Genomic DNA, 17381 nt, shown 5'->3' on the forward strand with positions numbered 1-17381 from the left:
ATCCATATCAAACTTGCGCAGGCCGCACTAACATTAAACTTTGATATCAAGGCGAGGGCCTCAAACTAGTGTCCTGCGGGCCACATGCGTGTTTGAGACCCCTGCTCTACACTGTATTTAACATACAGTCTTCTTTCTCTTTCAGCTTCTCCCTTTAAGGGTCGCCACAGCAAATCAATCTCCTCCATCCAACCCTGTCTTCTGCATCTGTCTCGCTCATGTCCTCCTTCACTACATCCATAAACCTCCTCTTTGGTCTTCCTCTACGCCTCCTACCTGGCAGCATCCTTCTACCAATATATTCACTATCTCTCCTCTGGACATGTCCCAACCATCTCAGTCTGGCCGATAATTGACTTTATCTCCAAGGTCTCTAACATGTAATGTCCCTCTTCCTGATCCTATCCATCCTGGTCACTCCCAATGAGAACCTCAGCATCTTCATCTCTGCTACCGCCAGTTCTGCTTCCCATCTTTTCTTCAGTGGCACTGTCTCTAGACCAAACAACATGGCTGGCCTCACCACAGTTTTGTATACCTTTCCTTTACATGGAATAAATGGGGGGAGGTTATGACATAGATTCACAGACAAACCAGAGGTTGGACTCGACTCATTAGTTCACCATGAACCATATGGACAATTTATTTGAGGGGATTGGATGACTTTGCTTAGACGTCCAACTTTGTAATCCATATATTGTATTAACTCATATTTGTCAACCTCAGCATGAACTCCAAGTACATTAGAGACAGCAGTGTTATACCTTTTTACTTCGCTTTATGAGTTTCTTTGCTTCAAAGATTGTATTTCTATAGTGTTTGTACTGCATATGTCAATGGCTCATTTTGGCTGTGATGGAATGGAAGAGTAGTCAGTAGTACCCAGCTGTCTCTGGATCAGAGCTAGATTTGAGCTGTACTTTGATCCCTCTTGGCTGGAGCTTTATGCCAGGGTTCACGCGATGCCTGTTCATGTGTGTGTGTGTGTGTGTGTGTGTGTGTGGTGGGATCAGGGCCCGGATATAGGCCATGTGAAGCTGACCCCACCCCTTTCTCCCATGGTAATACTGTAACACACGCTCTTTATGTGGATTTTGTCAGTCTGAAGCTTGCATCAACGTCTCTTTCCAGTTGAGATGACTGGTATTGTGTTTGCTTTTTCAATTATTTTATTTTTGGTTGTTTACAGGACAGTTTGAAATATTTTTATATCCATATTGTGTTCACTCGCCTAATAATACAGACGACTGTACTGAATGCAAATAACAATCATTGAGTGATTGTAGTAATTACCTGAACAGCGGCGCCAACCAGGGCTCTCCTCTCCTCCAGCAGTGAGTTAGTGCGTTTCCAGGCCCCTTCTATGGACTGGATCTCAGACTGGAGGCTGTCTGATTCTAATGTGGTCTCACACAGACGTCTGCCAGCCTCCATAATCTTTGTGAACTTGGATTGGTGGAGCCCCACCGCGTCTTCAACACACTGCCAGATATTAGAAGCCACTCAGTATTACCATCAATTATCACATACTACAGTATTAATTGGCCCTGTACCCTAGAAACCGCCCATGAATGATACGGGAAAAGGCCGAAATGATACTGTGTCAAAGCCCAGGTCAGTGACACTGATAAAATATAGAGTTTAACCATGTCCAGTATCAGCCCCCGTAGCTGTCCAATCAGAGCGCGCTGCTCTGGTATCGTGCCCGTGAAACAACCAATCAGAGAACAGCGCACAAGCGTGAACGCACGTTTGTTTTGCTGCCCAAACTTGATTAATGGAACTTTAATTGTCAGACATTGATAAGATAAGACTGTTGATAAAATATTATTGTTGAAATATTTTTGCAATTATTGTGTTTACACTGTTTAGATATAATGCATGTAATAAACTGAACATTTTCTGGAAACAAAATGGTCTTTTGATTAAATAGTACGTGATAATAAGCTCATGATTAAATAGTATGTGATAATAAGATCATCACATGGTTTGTCTGGTATCAGGCCCAGTATCATGCCCCCGCGAGCCAATGTAACGCGGTCTCGGACCTTCTGATACTGACACTTGGGGGTATGATACCTGGCCTGATACCAGACAAACCATGTGATAACCTATAAGTACCAACTCCTCCATAAGAAAAGTGGCTATTGGCTGATGTCATTGTCTCCAATTTCAGATCAACATTTCCAAGGCAGTTCATCATGTCATTAAAAATCGGTTACAAGGTTAGTGCAATGATTCGGGACCTCTAAAATGGAAGTCACACTTCCACATACTAACCTGGCATCCATCTGCAAGGCTCTGAAGCTGCTTTAAAGTGAAGAATGAAGGCTGAGAGGGGGACAGCAGGTTGTCAACAGCCCTCAGTGTCTTCCCCAGCAGCTTCATGCCACGTCTATAGACCCTGCATCGGTAGATCTGTTCTCTTGTTGCAGCCCAGTGCTGGCTTGCCAACGACACAGACCTAAACCACCTCCCCCGTAGTTGGACCACTTGGGTCTTGAGTTCAGATCTGTGCAAACAAAAGAAACACAAAATTCAAGGAATAGTTACAATAGGATTTGAAGACATACTCGGTGGTGAGATTTGGAAGTAACATATTAAAGTACTGTATGAATAAAACTGACACACATCAGTGAGGAGTCCATTCAACCAATTGCCAAATCAGCATAAAACCAGTGGGGGTTTTACGAGCGTTAACAGCCTTTGACGGTTCCAACAAGCGGAGGAGACAAAACTTTCCTTTAGACCTCACTGATAAACCATGGGGCGTCCAAGTATCGAGAGACCACAAACAGGATTTATTGGAGGATCAAGGAGAGGGACATTTAGCTCTTCCAAGACCGGAAACATCTGCAAATTACTACATTTTGTCGTCGCATTGGTAAGCATCCAGTATCTTAGGCCCCCTGACATAAGAAAAATCAAATGCAGCTGGGAAACCGCAGATCTGTTCATATTTATCGAGGACAGCGTCTGACCCCACAAGCAAGCCTCGCTGATTGGGAAGAGCAAAAAGGGTTGCTCGGACAAACTGGAATGACCTCTAATGGAAGAAGCGTAGCGACAGTACTGTGCTTTAGGGCACCATTAGATGTGGTGCTTCAGCAATGCTGTAATAATCATTTACAATAAATATTTGTTTGTTTGCAGACTCAACTATAAGTCACACTTTTTTTCATAGTTTGACTTTAGCAAACTGTGACTTACATATGAAAATATACACGAAAAATATTATTTAACATGCACTGCCCTTAAGTAGAAGACTTGAGACAAAACTTTGAAGTATCGTAAATTCAGGATTGTTTTATCACATACTTTCCCCCTTTTGGCATTTCCATGGACTTCACTGCATCTCGGAGTAGACTTTGGAGAAGCTCTTGTCCAGTAATCATTTCAATCTGACGCCTCTTTGTGGGGGAGAGATAACACAAAAAGACATCTTCAATCACTGACTTTTGCACACCAAAAAGTGGAAATACAATCACATATTCTAGAAGTAACAGACTTGCAAACCCCTTTTGGATGGTTGTCTGCTGTGGAGAAGATGACCTTTGTATGCATGGGGTTAGGCATACAGTAATTCTGTGACATATCTTAAGTTAGTGAAACAAAGAATGACAATGAAAGTGAGAGAACGAGACTGACAAGGTGTGATGAAGGAATTATGAAGCTGTTCAACTGTGATGCTAAAAGAAAAGGAGGAGAATGAAGACAGCCATGATTGTTTTTCCTGGTAGGCTACTGTTTAACTAGCCATGTAACAGTTACTGTTTAACTTGCTGTGTTTTTGTATTGCATCTTTTTGTGTACTAAATATCACATGTTACGATGCATCTGCAATCTTTTAGACCAGTGTCATCAACATATGTACAAATCCTCTTTTCTCTTTAAAATTAGTGGGTGTGGCTGACACAGTCTGGAAATTAGGGTAAGAAATGACTGTGTGGCATTAGTAGAGTGTACAAGGTTTTAATTCACCTGCTTAGATGATGTAGCAATGTTCCTATGTAATCTTATACATCACAAGAGCCCCAAAAATCAAAGAGTCCATGTGTCACTGTGCAATATCTGATCAACCTCCATGTGCAATATTAAGGGCTCTAAATGCAATATACTAAGTTCTATGTGAAGTATTTCCATAATGCCTCATATTAACTCTCTAACAAGATCTCAGTGTATAGACTGGTCATATATCTCATCTCGTTTCATATTATCTACATACTGTATTGTATATAACTCTGGGAAAAACTGTTGATTTTTGTTAATACTTGGGTTGTTTATATTGTTTATTTTTCTATATTGTGTATTTTGTACTGCTTAACTGACTCTGTACTCTTGCTGCTGTGCAATGCAAATTTCCCCACTGAGGGACAAATAAAGGCGTATCTTAATCTTAATATCTTAGAATCCGCCAAGATACGTCAAAGGAGACATGATATTCAATTTCCTTCACAATTTCAGATGTCTTAGATGACTTCAGGTGTGCTTTGGTCAAAATACCCAAAGGAATTACAGCAGACCTAAAATCCCTCTAAACAGTCCTGCTGAGAGTAGGCGGTTTTAGTGGGCTGTCTTGTCTCATATAAATGAGACATCTGCTGCTGAAGCAGTCGGACTTGATGTTGGGGTGGTTTACGGGCGACAAAGAAGGTGAGCAAGGGAGTCAACTAGACACAACCTGCTGGACAGTGATGATCTCTTGGAGGTTGAAGCCACTTTGAGGTTCTGACTCCAGCTCCTCCAGAATGGACGTCAGCTCCTTACACTTCTGGTGAAAGTCTTGGGACTGCTGTTGATTGCGTTGCAGAGTTCTAACAAACAGCATTCAAGAAAATAAAAAAATAAACCAAAAGGAATACACCGCTGTGCTAAAATTTTGTTTTAAAGAATTGAATTAGACTCTGTACCCTTGCATCTATTCTCCACTAGTATAATGCATCATTTCGCTGTCTCACCTGTATACAAAAGACATGTGAGTCACACTGTGGGTCCATTGGTTGCTAAGCATGTGCAGCGTCTCTGTCTCCTGCTTGCTGAGGCTCACATAGCCGCTCATCTCGCTGACATCAACCAGTGATGGAAGCAGTTCAATGAGTTTTAGGAGCTCCTGCTAAACAGCCAAGAAACAAAACATGCTTTTAAGAGAACATGACGGCGGGAAAAAAAAAATCTTGTCAAGTCAACCTTTAAAAAGCATCACTATTACAGTGGGCTGTTGGCAAGGACTCAAACCAACCTTGACAACGTCTTTGTCGTTTATGCAGGAGTCTTCTCTATACAGTGTTGTCTGTGTCTGCTGTTCAAGCGCTTCCAGCTGCGTGTGGAAGAGTTGGTAGTTGTCTACATCTTCCTGCAGACGGGCAGAATAATACGGATTCATGACACTAGAAAATAGAGTAGCACTCTGTTGTGACAAGATAATGATAATTCTTCTATTATAGCTACTAACTATCAACCATACATGAGCTGTCTTTAATGGTCAAATTTTGTTGAATTGCAAAAAATCACACTCTGTCCTGGCTGCTTAGTACAATAAAGTGACAGAAATATTGAATTCCAATAATAATATATGATTTATTAGGTGAATTCTACTTACTCCTTACTTGTGAGGAAGCATCTTTAAACTAAGTTGGCCAATACCTGAAGGCTTTTCTTTTTGTCTCCAATTGCTTGGTTCAGGAGCAGGACCTCAAGGGACAGCTGTCTGCTCTGTGATTCCAGCAAATTGGCAGCCGGTGGTTGGAGACATCCGGCGAGAGTCTTCGATAAGGCCAACACATCTGCCACACTGTTTTGCAGTTCTTCTGCAAGATTCTGTAATTTCTTTTTGGTTGGAAATTGATGAAAAATGAAATCATCAAACAACACCGATGGAAAAATGTAACATTAATTCATTCATTTTCTACCGCTTTTCCTCACGAGGGTCGCGGGGGGTGCTGGAGCCTATCCCAGCTGTCTTCGGGCGAGAGGCGGGGTACACCCTGGACTGGTGGCCATATAGACAAACAACCATTCACACTCACATTCATACCTATGGACAATTTGGAGTGGCCAATTAACCTAGCATGTTTTTGGAATGTGGGAGGAAACCGGAGTACCCGGAGAAAACCCACGCATGCACGGGGAGAACATGCAAACTCCACACAGAGATGGCCGAGGGTGGAATTGAACCCTGGTCTCCTAGCTGTGAGGTCTGCGCGCTAACCACTCGACCGCCGTGCCGCCCGAAAAATGTAACATTCATTCATTAATTCATTCATTTTCTACCGCTTTTTCCTCACGAGGGTCGCGGGGGGTGCTGGAGCCTATCCCAGCTGTCTTCGGGCGAGAGGCGGGGTACACCCTGGACTGGTGGCCAGCCAATCACAGGGCACATATAGACAAACAACCATTCACACTCACATTCATATTCATACCTATGGACAATTTGGAGTGCCCGTGCTGTGAGGTCTGCGCGCTAACCACTTGACCGCCGTGCCGCCCGAAAAATGTAACAATTAAAGCCAAATTGTAATTGGCCCATTTGATTAGATTAGCTTTAACAGTGTAAAAAAAACATCTCAACATGAATAGTTCAGATTTGAATCCACCGTTTGACGAAATATGTGGACAAAAAAAAAGAAAAGTTGGACCTCATGCCCCTCTGGCTTGTTTTTCCAAACAAGCTCTAATGCAGCATGTGGTACAGTACAAGATGAAAAATCAACGTAGCACAGCAAGACCGAGCATAACAGTCCTGATCTCATCCTCTCCATCAGCCTAAGTACACCGTGACTCATGCAGGTAATTCTTCAGAAAGAAAAAAAATCTAATAATTAAATTAAACTGAACTCTTACAACATCCTCTTGGTTGATTTAGAAATAATCCAAATTGTTTGTTCCATTTCTGGGTTTAATGTTCCCAAGAACTTGTATAATGAATGTGAACCATATGAACTAACCTCCACTGAGAGGACTGTGACCTGCGGTTCCTGTTGAGGGGGACAGGAGGAGAACTGATTCCACAGGTGTTCCAGCTGAAGGGAGCAAGTATTCCAAGCGGGATTATACTGCTGCCAGAGGGTGAGAATCCGTTCCGTCTTCTTGTGTTCGTTCTTCAGGTCCTCTAACACATCCTCCCTCCTGGAATGAGGGGAGTCAATTGGGATGTTGCCATTAGTGCCAACACAAGTGTACTGGGAATGTGTGTCTGTGGGAACTTTTGTTCATTTATCCAGAAGACTGATGTTGCTGAGGCGCGGCCTTTTCTAGTGTTTGATGGTCTTGAGGTTTTATGGACATGATGTCGCTGTTAAAATAGAAATGTCACTGACCGCTGTCGCTCTTGTTCCATCCGGTCACCAATTGAGTGCAATGTTCTCCCATCAAGAGTTTTTAAAAGACTCTGAAATGATTGGTTGATATCCTTCCAAAGCTCCTCCCCTTGTCCAACCCTCTTCTGGAGTTGCTGTGCACAGAAAACATTTGAAGTGTCATAATTTTAGCATATTGATTCATTCATTTTCTACCGCTTATCCTCACGAGGGTCGCAGGCGTGCTGGAGCCTATCCCAGCTGTCTTCGGGCGAGAGGCAGGCTACACCTTGGACTGGCCACCAGCCAGTCACAGGGCACATATAGACAAACAACCATTCACACTCACATTCATACCTATGGACAATTTGGAGTGGCCAATTAACCTAGCATGTTTTTGGAATGTGGGAGGAAACCGGAGTACCCGGAGAAAACCCACGCATGCACGGGGAGAACATGCAAACTCCACACAGAGATGCCGAGGGAGGAATCGAACCTGAGTTTCTTAGCTGTGTGGCCTGCGCGCTAACCACACTTACACAGTGAATCCGTTAGCATATTAATATCTGTAATTTATGCTGCCTATTCAGATCATCCAGAACAGAAATCATCCAATACCGATCACATACATTAATACAGTACATTAATACAGTACATTGGTGGCCCTCTAGTAGGACTCTCAGGTGAGAGGTAAGTGAGAGAGCTGACACCGTGAGCCCCGAAAACTCAACATAAAGCATCAAGTGTTTAATACGTCAAATGCCGTATTAAATTAAAGCAATTATGTCATTTGTTTTTGTTTGGGCACTGTGAAGGAAAGTGTGAAAGTGTGAAAATCATGTGATTTTCAGCCGACAATGATCAGTGGCCGAGCAATAGGAGCGTCCCTATTGTTCACCTGAATGTGCTCAATGTAATCTTCTGTCTGCTTCAGTGAAAACAGGGGTGTTCTGTGAAGCTGCAAGGTAGAGCGGACCCTACTGGTGTTCAAAGAAACCTCCCTCAGATTTTGGTCCAAACAAGTCCATTCCTTCTCAGTGAGCTCCAAAGCGGGATACAAAGCTTGGATCTGCAAAAAAACACACACACAAATAAACAAAGCTGTTCATTTCAAGCCCATAATAACATGCATTTCTGTGGTTGTCAAAATTAAGTGTTTGTTTTTCTGAGTGCCATCTAATCAGTTTTCACTCAGTGGGATTTATTGCATGAAATATTTGCAAATCATGACTTACGGAAAGTGCTTTGGCAAGCTGAGTCATAGAAAACTTGTGTCTAATTACAAGAAAACACTTCTTTTTGTTCAGCTTTCTCTGACTTCATCATAACGCACCGTAACGCTTCACATCACGCTTGCCAATCATGTCAAACTTGCCAAACTAACTTCAGTTATGTTTACAGGCTAAATGAATTGATGAGTGTGTAAACCAGTCCAAAAGGTGCTGATATATTTCATTTTCTAACAATGCTAAGTCAAGTCAGTAGGCTACAGTATATTAGAGCAGGGGTGTCCAAACCTTTTCCAAAAAATCTAAAAATCTGAAAAATCTAAGGATGCGGGGACCACTTTTTTTTTTTAAGATGCAGAGATATTTTTTCACATCTACATAAAAAGCCTCTAGCTCAGGTTTGTGTTATCAGTGACTAAGTGTGTTCTTATTATGAACATTTTCTCCTTACATTACACTATTTTGTTCCATGTCCTTTTCTTCTTGTACATTGTTTCTTGTAATATGATGTTTTTATTCTGAGGATATTTTTATTTTAATGTCATATATCAAGGCTGTGCGGTGTATGAGTGGTAGGCGTGCAGGCCACACAGCTAGGAGACACAGGAATTTGATTCCACCCTCGGCCATCTCTGTGTGGAGTTTGCATGTTCTCCCCGTGCATGCGTGGGTTTTCTCCAGGTACTCAGTTTTCCTCCTGCTAGGTTAATTGGTGACTCCAAATTGTCCATAGGTATGAATGTGGGTGTGAATGGTTGTTTGTCTATATGTGCCCTGTGATTGGCTGGCCACCAGTCCAGGGTGTACCCCGCCTCTCGCCCGAAGACAGCTGGGATAGGCTCCAGCACCCCTGCGACCCTCGTAAGGATAAGCAGTACAAAAAATGGATGGATAGATGGAATATACTGTAACTTGTACCCAAGCTAATAATTTATTAACTATATTATGAGAATAATATAATAATATAATTTATAGAACTTTATTTGCTTGTTTCTCAAAATAGTATAGCACAAAAAATAGTACCAAATACTTACATTTTTTATGTATTTTTTCTTATTATTATGATTTTATTTGTATCTTCATATATATTTTTCTTTGCTTTTGTGTGTCCTGAGAGCCAATAAAACCAAACACGAGCCATAAATGGCCCACGGGCCACAGTTTGGACACCACTGTATGAGACAAATAAAAACATTACACCTTTTTGCACTCCGAAAATTGTATTTTTTGAGCATGACACGGGCCGTGAATGACCCAGCCCCCCACCACCCCGACCGCACTTTGGACACCCCTGGTGTAAACAGAGTCTAAGACGCCACAGAAAATGGCCTTTTCAGGGAGTAGAGGAGTCCCCAACCATATAATATTCTCACTGTGCCAGATGAATATCTACCTTTATGTTCTTTATTTACCTGCTGACTGAGATCCTCACAAGCACGACTGGCAGTCTCAGCCCGTTCCCAAAACGCAACATCACATGGGTGCTCCTTTTCAGGGAACACAGGTGTGGCTTTCATGCCCAGCAAAGCTGCAGCCACCTCTTTTACTCTTCCAACAACAGTCTGGGAAACAAACAATGGAATATCAGCTCCAGTGCAAATAATCTGGAACTTGCATCCCGCTTAATGTTTACCTCCCACTCCTGCAGAATCTTACGAGTCTGCGTTTGACCAGTGGACAGTTTCCACTGACTCAATTGCTTTTTCTGCTGTTCCACTGAGCGACAAAGATGCTCCAACTGTTTCTCTCTGGCTGTACAAGCATGATGAAGCAGTCCATCTGCATGAATCTACACGAGGAATCAAGCAAGACAATAAAACACAGCTTGAATTGAATTAAAAACCGTAATTAGTACTCTTTGTCATAAATATATTCAATAATCTAAATGAGTCTTGAATCTTGTCTCTAACATACAATTGACTGCACAAGTTATTGAAAGGAACAGAGACGGTTTAGTTCACCGGTTTAGGGTCTCCCAAGGCAAACAGGTCCGAGGTGATGGGACAGACCAAGAGTGATTCAGAAGACCCTTATGATGAGAACAAAGAGGAGGGACTGCACCTCGCCCGATTCTGTCCACAATTTTCATGGACAGAATTTCTAGGCGCAGCCAAGGTGTTGAGGGAGTCCGGTTCGAGGGCCTTAGTATCTCATCTCTGCTATGTGCAGATGATGTGGTGCTGATGGCCTCTTCGGGCTGTGACCTTCAGTGTTTACTGGGACGGTTTGCATCTGAGTGTGAAGCTTCTGGGATGAGACTCAGTACCTCCAAATTAGAGGCCATGGTTCTCAGTCGGAAAAGGGTGGCGTGCTCCCTCTGGGTTGGGAATGAGGTCCTGCTCCAGGTGGAGGAGTTTAAGTATCTCAGGGTCTTGTTCACGATTGAGGGAAGGTGGGAGCGTGAGGGCGATAGACGGATCGGCTCAGCCGCGACGGTAATGCGGTCGCTGTACCAGACCATCGTGGTGAAAAGAGAGTTGAGCCAGAAGGCAAAGCTCTCAATTTACCGGTCTATCTATCTTCCCACCCTGACCATGAGCTTTGGGTCATCACCGAAAGAATGAGATCACGGATACAGGTGGCTGAGAAAAAAGATAGGGTGAGGAGCTCAGTCATCCGGGAGGGGCTCAGAGTAGAGCCGCTTCTCCTTCACATAGAGAGGAGTCAGTTGAGGTGGCTCAGGCATCTAGTCCGGATGCCTCCTGGACGCCTCCCTGGTGAGGTGTTCTGGGCATGTCCAGCCAGGGAAAGGCTCCGGGGCAGACCTAAGACACGCTGGGGGGATTATGTCTCACAGCTGGCCTAGGAACACCTTGGTGTCCTCCCGGTGGAGCTGGAGGAAGTCTGAGCTTCCTTACTGCTGCCCCCACGACCCGGACTCGGATAAGCGGAGGAAAATGGATGGATGGAGACAGGTTTAGGACCATGCTCCAAATGAAGCATGAGGAATGATCTTTGCTTTATATACAAATATTAAAAACAGACCTGGCTCTCCAGCGCCCCTTGCAGGTGAAGCCACTGTTGTCTGAGAGCACCAAGTTTCTGTGCATACATTGTCCGTTCCGAACGGAGAGCCTGCACATCCATTCCCTCCACCCGAGGCCCAGTTTGGGAGAGGAAATCGAGAAGAAGCTGCCCTTTGATCAAAGATGCTTTTAATGCCTGTGCAGAAAAGAATAAAAGAGAAATGATAAGGTGATAACATTGCCTTACTGTATTTAGTTGGCAAAATAATTCATGCACAATAACATTCATGCACTTAACATTAAACCTTTATTATCTAACTAAATCTCAGTGCAGTTCTTGTACTGGATCTCATAAGATTGTGCATCCTCAGACCAACCGGGAGTGGTGAAAACCTGCAACTAATGGTGCCACTCATAAAAATGTCTATTTTTGACATTCTAATCAAGCCTAGGCTATGCTAAGAGACAACAGTACATAACATCAATTTGCTTGAAGTGCTGTTCATTTGCAATAAAAATAGTTCAGTCAAAATCAACAAACCAAAAGCCTCCCAAAAACACACAATATAACTGCACCACAGGTAACGGAATACACAGGACGTTACCCAGCATGCATTGCGAGTTACACATGAGTATAAAATGAAAAATATTATTTTGCACGTACAGTATATTAGTTTGCAAGTGTTTATTTTGATTATTTTGAGTCTGTTTAATCAAAAATGCTGACTGGAGTGATCCAATGTATATTGTAGCATGTAGTATATAGTGTCATATGTAAACACTATTTGTATGTGCTTGACACATTTATTATTTTCTCCGCTTTACGTAATTCTTCATTTTTTTCCCCTACGCATTTTGTACCTACTAGCTGGTTCAAAGTTCTGCTTTTGTACTTTGCACATTGCTTTGTGTGGGATGTGATTTTTAGAGGGCTCTGCTGGAGGTGATGCTAGAAGACAACACTATCTTTAAAGGTGATGATATTTTATGCTGAGTCACCTAATGTCAAGTCCATCTCCTGCATCTAGATCATCAAGATGATGAACCCTGAAGTAGAAGACCCCATAAAAAAACGGATGGTGACTAGAGGATATTATTTGTACCTGGTAGTGTTGCAGGGTCGTAGTGATCCGAGCAGCGTCTTTGTCCTGGTGGACCTCTTCTCTGTGCTGGTTCAGTTGGAACTCCACTTTCTTGAGCCAGTCCACCAAATCAGACAGCAGCTTCAAAGGGGGCCACATGAGGAGCAGCTTCTAAATACACAATTAATACACAAAGACTTTAATGCAAGGAAATCCTGTATTATAGAAACAGTACAAACAGTGTAGACACAGGTGATAAATGGTAAGGTAAAAGTCAAAAAAGGCTCCTCCCGTTTCTCAAAGTTGACTGAAGTGCTTTTCACTCCCTGGACTGGAAGAGATCACAAAGAAACTCATTATTTTTTGAAGCTCTTCTGGAAGCTCTTGATGAAATCTCCTTTATTTTATCAAAGACAAGACTGGATTGTCGTCATGCACAAAAGAGTTCATGTGGTTGGTAAATACACAATCTCAAAAAAGCAACCATTTTCTTGCACTTCAGGGATAACGTAAGCAGTCTGTGTACGGCTTGTATAGCAGTCTAGATTTACCATTCACTGTGAGTCAAAACACAGCCATTATTCTGTAAATAGCTAGCAACGCATGTGAGTACCGATATCACTGTGTCAAGCACAGTGGTGGTGGTAGCACCGTGGGCTGCATGAGTGCTGTCACCAGACTGTCAGTTTGTATTACAATGAGTCAATAGACATTAGAGTGGAGCAGCACCTGTTGCAGCTGATCTTGAATGTTTGACAGGTCAGAGGTGAGCTTGCACCAGGTGACGTCCAGTTTTGTGAGTTGAGCTCTCAGGTCGGGACATTCAGTTTCCCTCAGACGAAGCAGCCGAGCAGCTTCTCTGGAGGCTGATTCCTTGTGGTAAGACATGGTCTCCATCGAGATGGAGAAATCCTGCAGAATGGAGACGGTTGATGCAGTTGAACTTACAATAGCAATAGTGGTGTAACTACGTAGGTGATGAATGTTGGAAGAGATGCTAATATTTTCTGACTAACTAGTGTACAGTACAGTGAGTTATCACTTGGTGTGCTGAGGGCCTTACCAGCAGCTCGAGGAGACCCCTGCAAACACTCTCCTGGTTCACCTCGGAGGAATCAGCGAGACTGGACCAAATCTTCAGTTGTTTGTTGGTGTCAAGCAGCCATTTACTAACACAGGCTAAGTCTGTCTGGAATCTTTGGGGAGGACAAGTGCTACATACGTAGACAGCTCGGCTAGTGAAGCATAACATGACTTTGGGAGGAAAGAAGTTCCAACGCTGATAAGAGAACCCTGGTTTTATTTGTGCTGATGTCATAAAAGTTCCAAATAAATCTAGTAGATATGATTGTGATGGGCAACAAAGATAAGTGCCAGCTGAAATGATAATGCTGTTATTATTAGATATAAACGTGATATACGTATCTCCACACCACATAAAACCTGAGTGATAACATATATAATGCATCCATTGTATGAGATCAGCACAAACATGGTTTAGTATCACCACTGGACAAGCAGGAAGTAGTTGTATACCTGACCCTGCTGTCCCGGATGTTGCCACAGCGCTGAACCTCCTTTTCCGTGTGTCTGTATGCACTTCGCCAACGCAGCTCCAGAGCGCCACCTGCCTGAATGACTGAGTAGGCAATCGAGGGGTCTGCTTGCAGCTCACGTCTCTGATCCAGGAGCCATCCCAGAGTGGGTCTGCTCCTGTCCAACTGGACCAGAATTTGCTGGAGTGACAATGAGAGTCAACAGTGCTTGTGTTGAACTGGAATCAAACTCTCATAGCCAGCATTGAAATAAGACACTGAGGGCCAACTTTGAGGCCATTTAGATCGTAAAACCACAGGAGAAAGACAGCAGTTAAAGTAAATTTCAATGACTTAAGGAATAAGGAAACATTAGAAAATATCAAATTCTATGTGCAACAGCATCACCTCAAGTCCATAATCAGCTGTTCCCTTATAGTTCCTAATACAAAGGCGCTGTGGAAACAGCTTGGGAAAAAACCCTTTCCTGCTCCAACATGGAGCAAAGCAAGATATGCTTGGGTGAGTCTGGCTTGAAGAACTTCAGTGCCCTGACTTCAACCCCTTAAAACACCTTTGGAATGATCTAAAGCGCAGAGATTGTAAGCCAAGCTTGCCTGTTCAACATTAGCGGCCTCTGACTTCACACATCTATCTCTTCAGGATGACTGAACCAATGAATGATCACTTTCACTGACTTGGCAGGCATGCAGCCGTTGTTGTACCAAGGACTCCTCCCCATCGTCTTCTGTTGCTTCGGCACTACTGAGGAAGACGTCAAGCTCATCTATCAGCTTCCCAAGCTGACTGCAATTGTCCTCCCAGTTGATCCATTCCTGCAGCAAATGGTTATTTCATTACAAAAAACAGTGATGCTGGAGGAAATGTAGCTATTGTGATTACTTATAGTGTGCTTCCATTGGTTCAGGAGCTGCAGTGTCATAAGATTAAGATTAAGATATGCCTTTATTCGTCCCTCAGTGGGGAAATTTGCATTGCACAGCAGCAAGAGTACAGAATCAGTTTCGCAGTACAAAATACACAATATAGAAAAATAAACAATATAAACAACCCAAGTATTAACAAAATCAACAGTTTTTCCCAGAATTAAATACAATACAGTATGTAGATAATATGAAACGAGATGAGATATATGACCAGTCTATACACTGAGATCTTGCTAGTGAGTTAATATGAGCCATTATGGAAATACTTCACATAGAACTTAGTATATTGCATTTAGATCCCTTAATATTGCACATAACGTAGGGTGCGTTGATTGATGATAATTCCAATAATACCAATATCACTATTGGATCAATACTAGCACAACAATAATGTTTCTTTGTTATCTTTTATGTTTATTTTTGGAAATTTCTGCCTTTTTGTCCATCCATCCATTTTCTTCTGCTTAGGCGTGTCTGGGTCTATTATTATTATTGTTATTATTAATAGTAGTAGTAGTAGTATTTTTCTCAAACAATTGTATGTAATAAAAGGGAAGAAGGCTTATCTAAATTCTTAAATTGCTGTGTTGTTTTCTGATTCTAGTCATGCTCAAACTAATTAAAGGCTAAATCAAAAAATAATTAAATCAACGTTTTATCGGTAATACAGGCCCTTTACTTGGTTTTACTTGGTTTCAAAATCTGCAGTATCGCCCACCTCCAGTAATAAACCTGCTTTGTGTAGTAGTTGTGTAGACTACTGCCCACAGGACTGGAGTGGATCAGTACTACCCAGTATGAACATGATTCTTCATGAGCCATTCTAGTTGTATTGTGTTTCAGTGTGTATGTGTGTTTTTTGCTTTTCATTTATATTATTATACAATATATCATTATACATTATATCTCCAACCTAAAAAAAGTAGAACATTGATGGCTGTTTCTTGTCCATATGTATTATTTTACAAAGCCAATGTCCAATACCTGGAGCCTCCATTGAGAAGCTACTTGCTCCTCCAGAAACTGCTGCTGCAAAGCTTTGGCTCGAGCTTCCAGCTGCACTCGCTCATCCTCCTGACCCCGAAGTGCTAACAGCTCACGGTGGAATAAATGTTGCACAAAAACTAGCTGAGATCCAAGAACCCGCTGGAACCTCTGTATAAATAAAAAGGAAAAACTATAACTCCATATTGGATACACGTACAGTATCTGCTCGTAGTATGCGTAACGAAAGGGATACAGACTTGGTTTCTGAGCAGACAATGTTGCAGTTGGCTGCAGTTTCGAGCAGGTCTTTCCTGCCATTCAGCGAGGCATATTTCACCTAGATCCAGGAGGCGACTTAGTCCGTGAAGTAATGAGTGGGACGCTTTCTGTATCATGGTCTTTTCCACTGAACTATCTTTCACATGTCTACCCAACACACACTGCTGGGAGACAGACAAGAAAAAAGAGTCTATTAAGCTCTTATGTTATTTTATCTGCATTTAAAATACTAACATTACCTCCAGAGGTGGAGTTTCCGATCCACTTGGGAAAATCTCACTATGCCCCGCTTGAATATCCTCCATAAAACCCAGCCAGAGAGAGAACAGCTCCTAAGTGTGAAACAAAGAAAGATATTATTTGTAGTAATATTAGTATTATCTAATATTCATTCATTCATTTTCTACCGCTTTTCACCCTGGACTGGTGGCCAGCCAATCACAGGGCACATATAGACAAACAACCATTCACACTCACATTCATACCTATGGACAATTTGGAGTCACCAATTAAATTTTTTGGAATGTGGGAGGAAACCGGAGTACCCGGAGATAACCCATGCATGCACGGGGAGAACATGCAAACTCCACACAGAGATGGCCGAGGGTGGAATTGAACCCTGGTCTCCTAGCTGTGAGGACTGCGTGCCGCCCATTATCTAATATATAACACAAATTGTTTGAATTGGTCTATAATTATAGTAAAATACAACACTAGAAATAAAAACCATGGAACCAATGAACCGCAATAAAGGAGGAATGACTGTACATTGATACAGTATATTTGTTGTGGCCTGTAATATAAACATTTGGACCTCTAAAACAGATTTCACGCTTATTAACCTGTGAATGAGTTTTTGTACCTGATGTTGACTTTGGAGACCCAAATCTTTTACGCATTGTTTTCTGCCAGATGTGAGGAGCATCTGGCTAGTGTGTAGACATTTCTGAAGAGATGCTAAATTTCTGACAACGGCTGGATCTTCACGACTGGTTTTTGACTCTGCATGCTTCAGCATTTCAGCCAGATTCAGCAGCTCCATCGACACACACTGTGTAGGA

The 17381-nt window shown here is 42.4% G+C and overlaps 1 protein-coding gene across 5 annotated transcripts in view; it reads right to left on the reverse strand.

Moving 5' to 3' along the window:
• The window catches only part of LOC131107473 (nesprin-2), an 81673-nt gene that overhangs the window by 22502 nt on the left and 41790 nt on the right, over nucleotides 1-17381 (reverse strand). For 4 of the 5 annotated variants that reach the window (XM_058057558.1, XM_058057555.1, XM_058057556.1 and 1 more), the window contains 22 exons: nucleotides 17183-17371; nucleotides 16560-16652; nucleotides 16299-16484; nucleotides 16039-16209; nucleotides 14806-14943; nucleotides 14109-14308; nucleotides 13636-13768; nucleotides 13302-13484; nucleotides 12594-12743; nucleotides 11510-11686; nucleotides 10158-10313; nucleotides 9937-10086; nucleotides 8194-8364; nucleotides 7317-7450; nucleotides 6945-7125; nucleotides 5644-5826; nucleotides 5240-5353; nucleotides 4959-5113; nucleotides 4682-4814; nucleotides 3319-3410; nucleotides 2281-2512; nucleotides 1294-1482 (listed from right to left, as the gene is read on the reverse strand). In XM_058057558.1, the coding sequence (XP_057913541.1) occupies nucleotides 1294-1482; nucleotides 2281-2512; nucleotides 3319-3410; nucleotides 4682-4814; nucleotides 4959-5113; nucleotides 5240-5353; nucleotides 5644-5826; nucleotides 6945-7125; nucleotides 7317-7450; nucleotides 8194-8364; nucleotides 9937-10086; nucleotides 10158-10313; nucleotides 11510-11686; nucleotides 12594-12743; nucleotides 13302-13484; nucleotides 13636-13768; nucleotides 14109-14308; nucleotides 14806-14943; nucleotides 16039-16209; nucleotides 16299-16484; nucleotides 16560-16652; nucleotides 17183-17371 (3510 nt within the window). The remainder of the gene's footprint in view (nucleotides 1-1293; nucleotides 1483-2280; nucleotides 2513-3318; nucleotides 3411-4681; nucleotides 4815-4958; nucleotides 5114-5239; nucleotides 5354-5643; nucleotides 5827-6944; nucleotides 7126-7316; nucleotides 7451-8193; nucleotides 8365-9936; nucleotides 10087-10157; nucleotides 10314-11509; nucleotides 11687-12593; nucleotides 12744-13301; nucleotides 13485-13635; nucleotides 13769-14108; nucleotides 14309-14805; nucleotides 14944-16038; nucleotides 16210-16298; nucleotides 16485-16559; nucleotides 16653-17182; nucleotides 17372-17381) is intronic. The other variant, XM_058057557.1, reaches the window with a different exon arrangement.

This window comes from Doryrhamphus excisus, chromosome 19 (assembly GCF_030265055.1).
Source record: "Doryrhamphus excisus isolate RoL2022-K1 chromosome 19, RoL_Dexc_1.0, whole genome shotgun sequence".
Lineage (NCBI taxonomy): Eukaryota > Metazoa > Chordata > Actinopteri > Syngnathiformes > Syngnathidae > Doryrhamphus > Doryrhamphus excisus.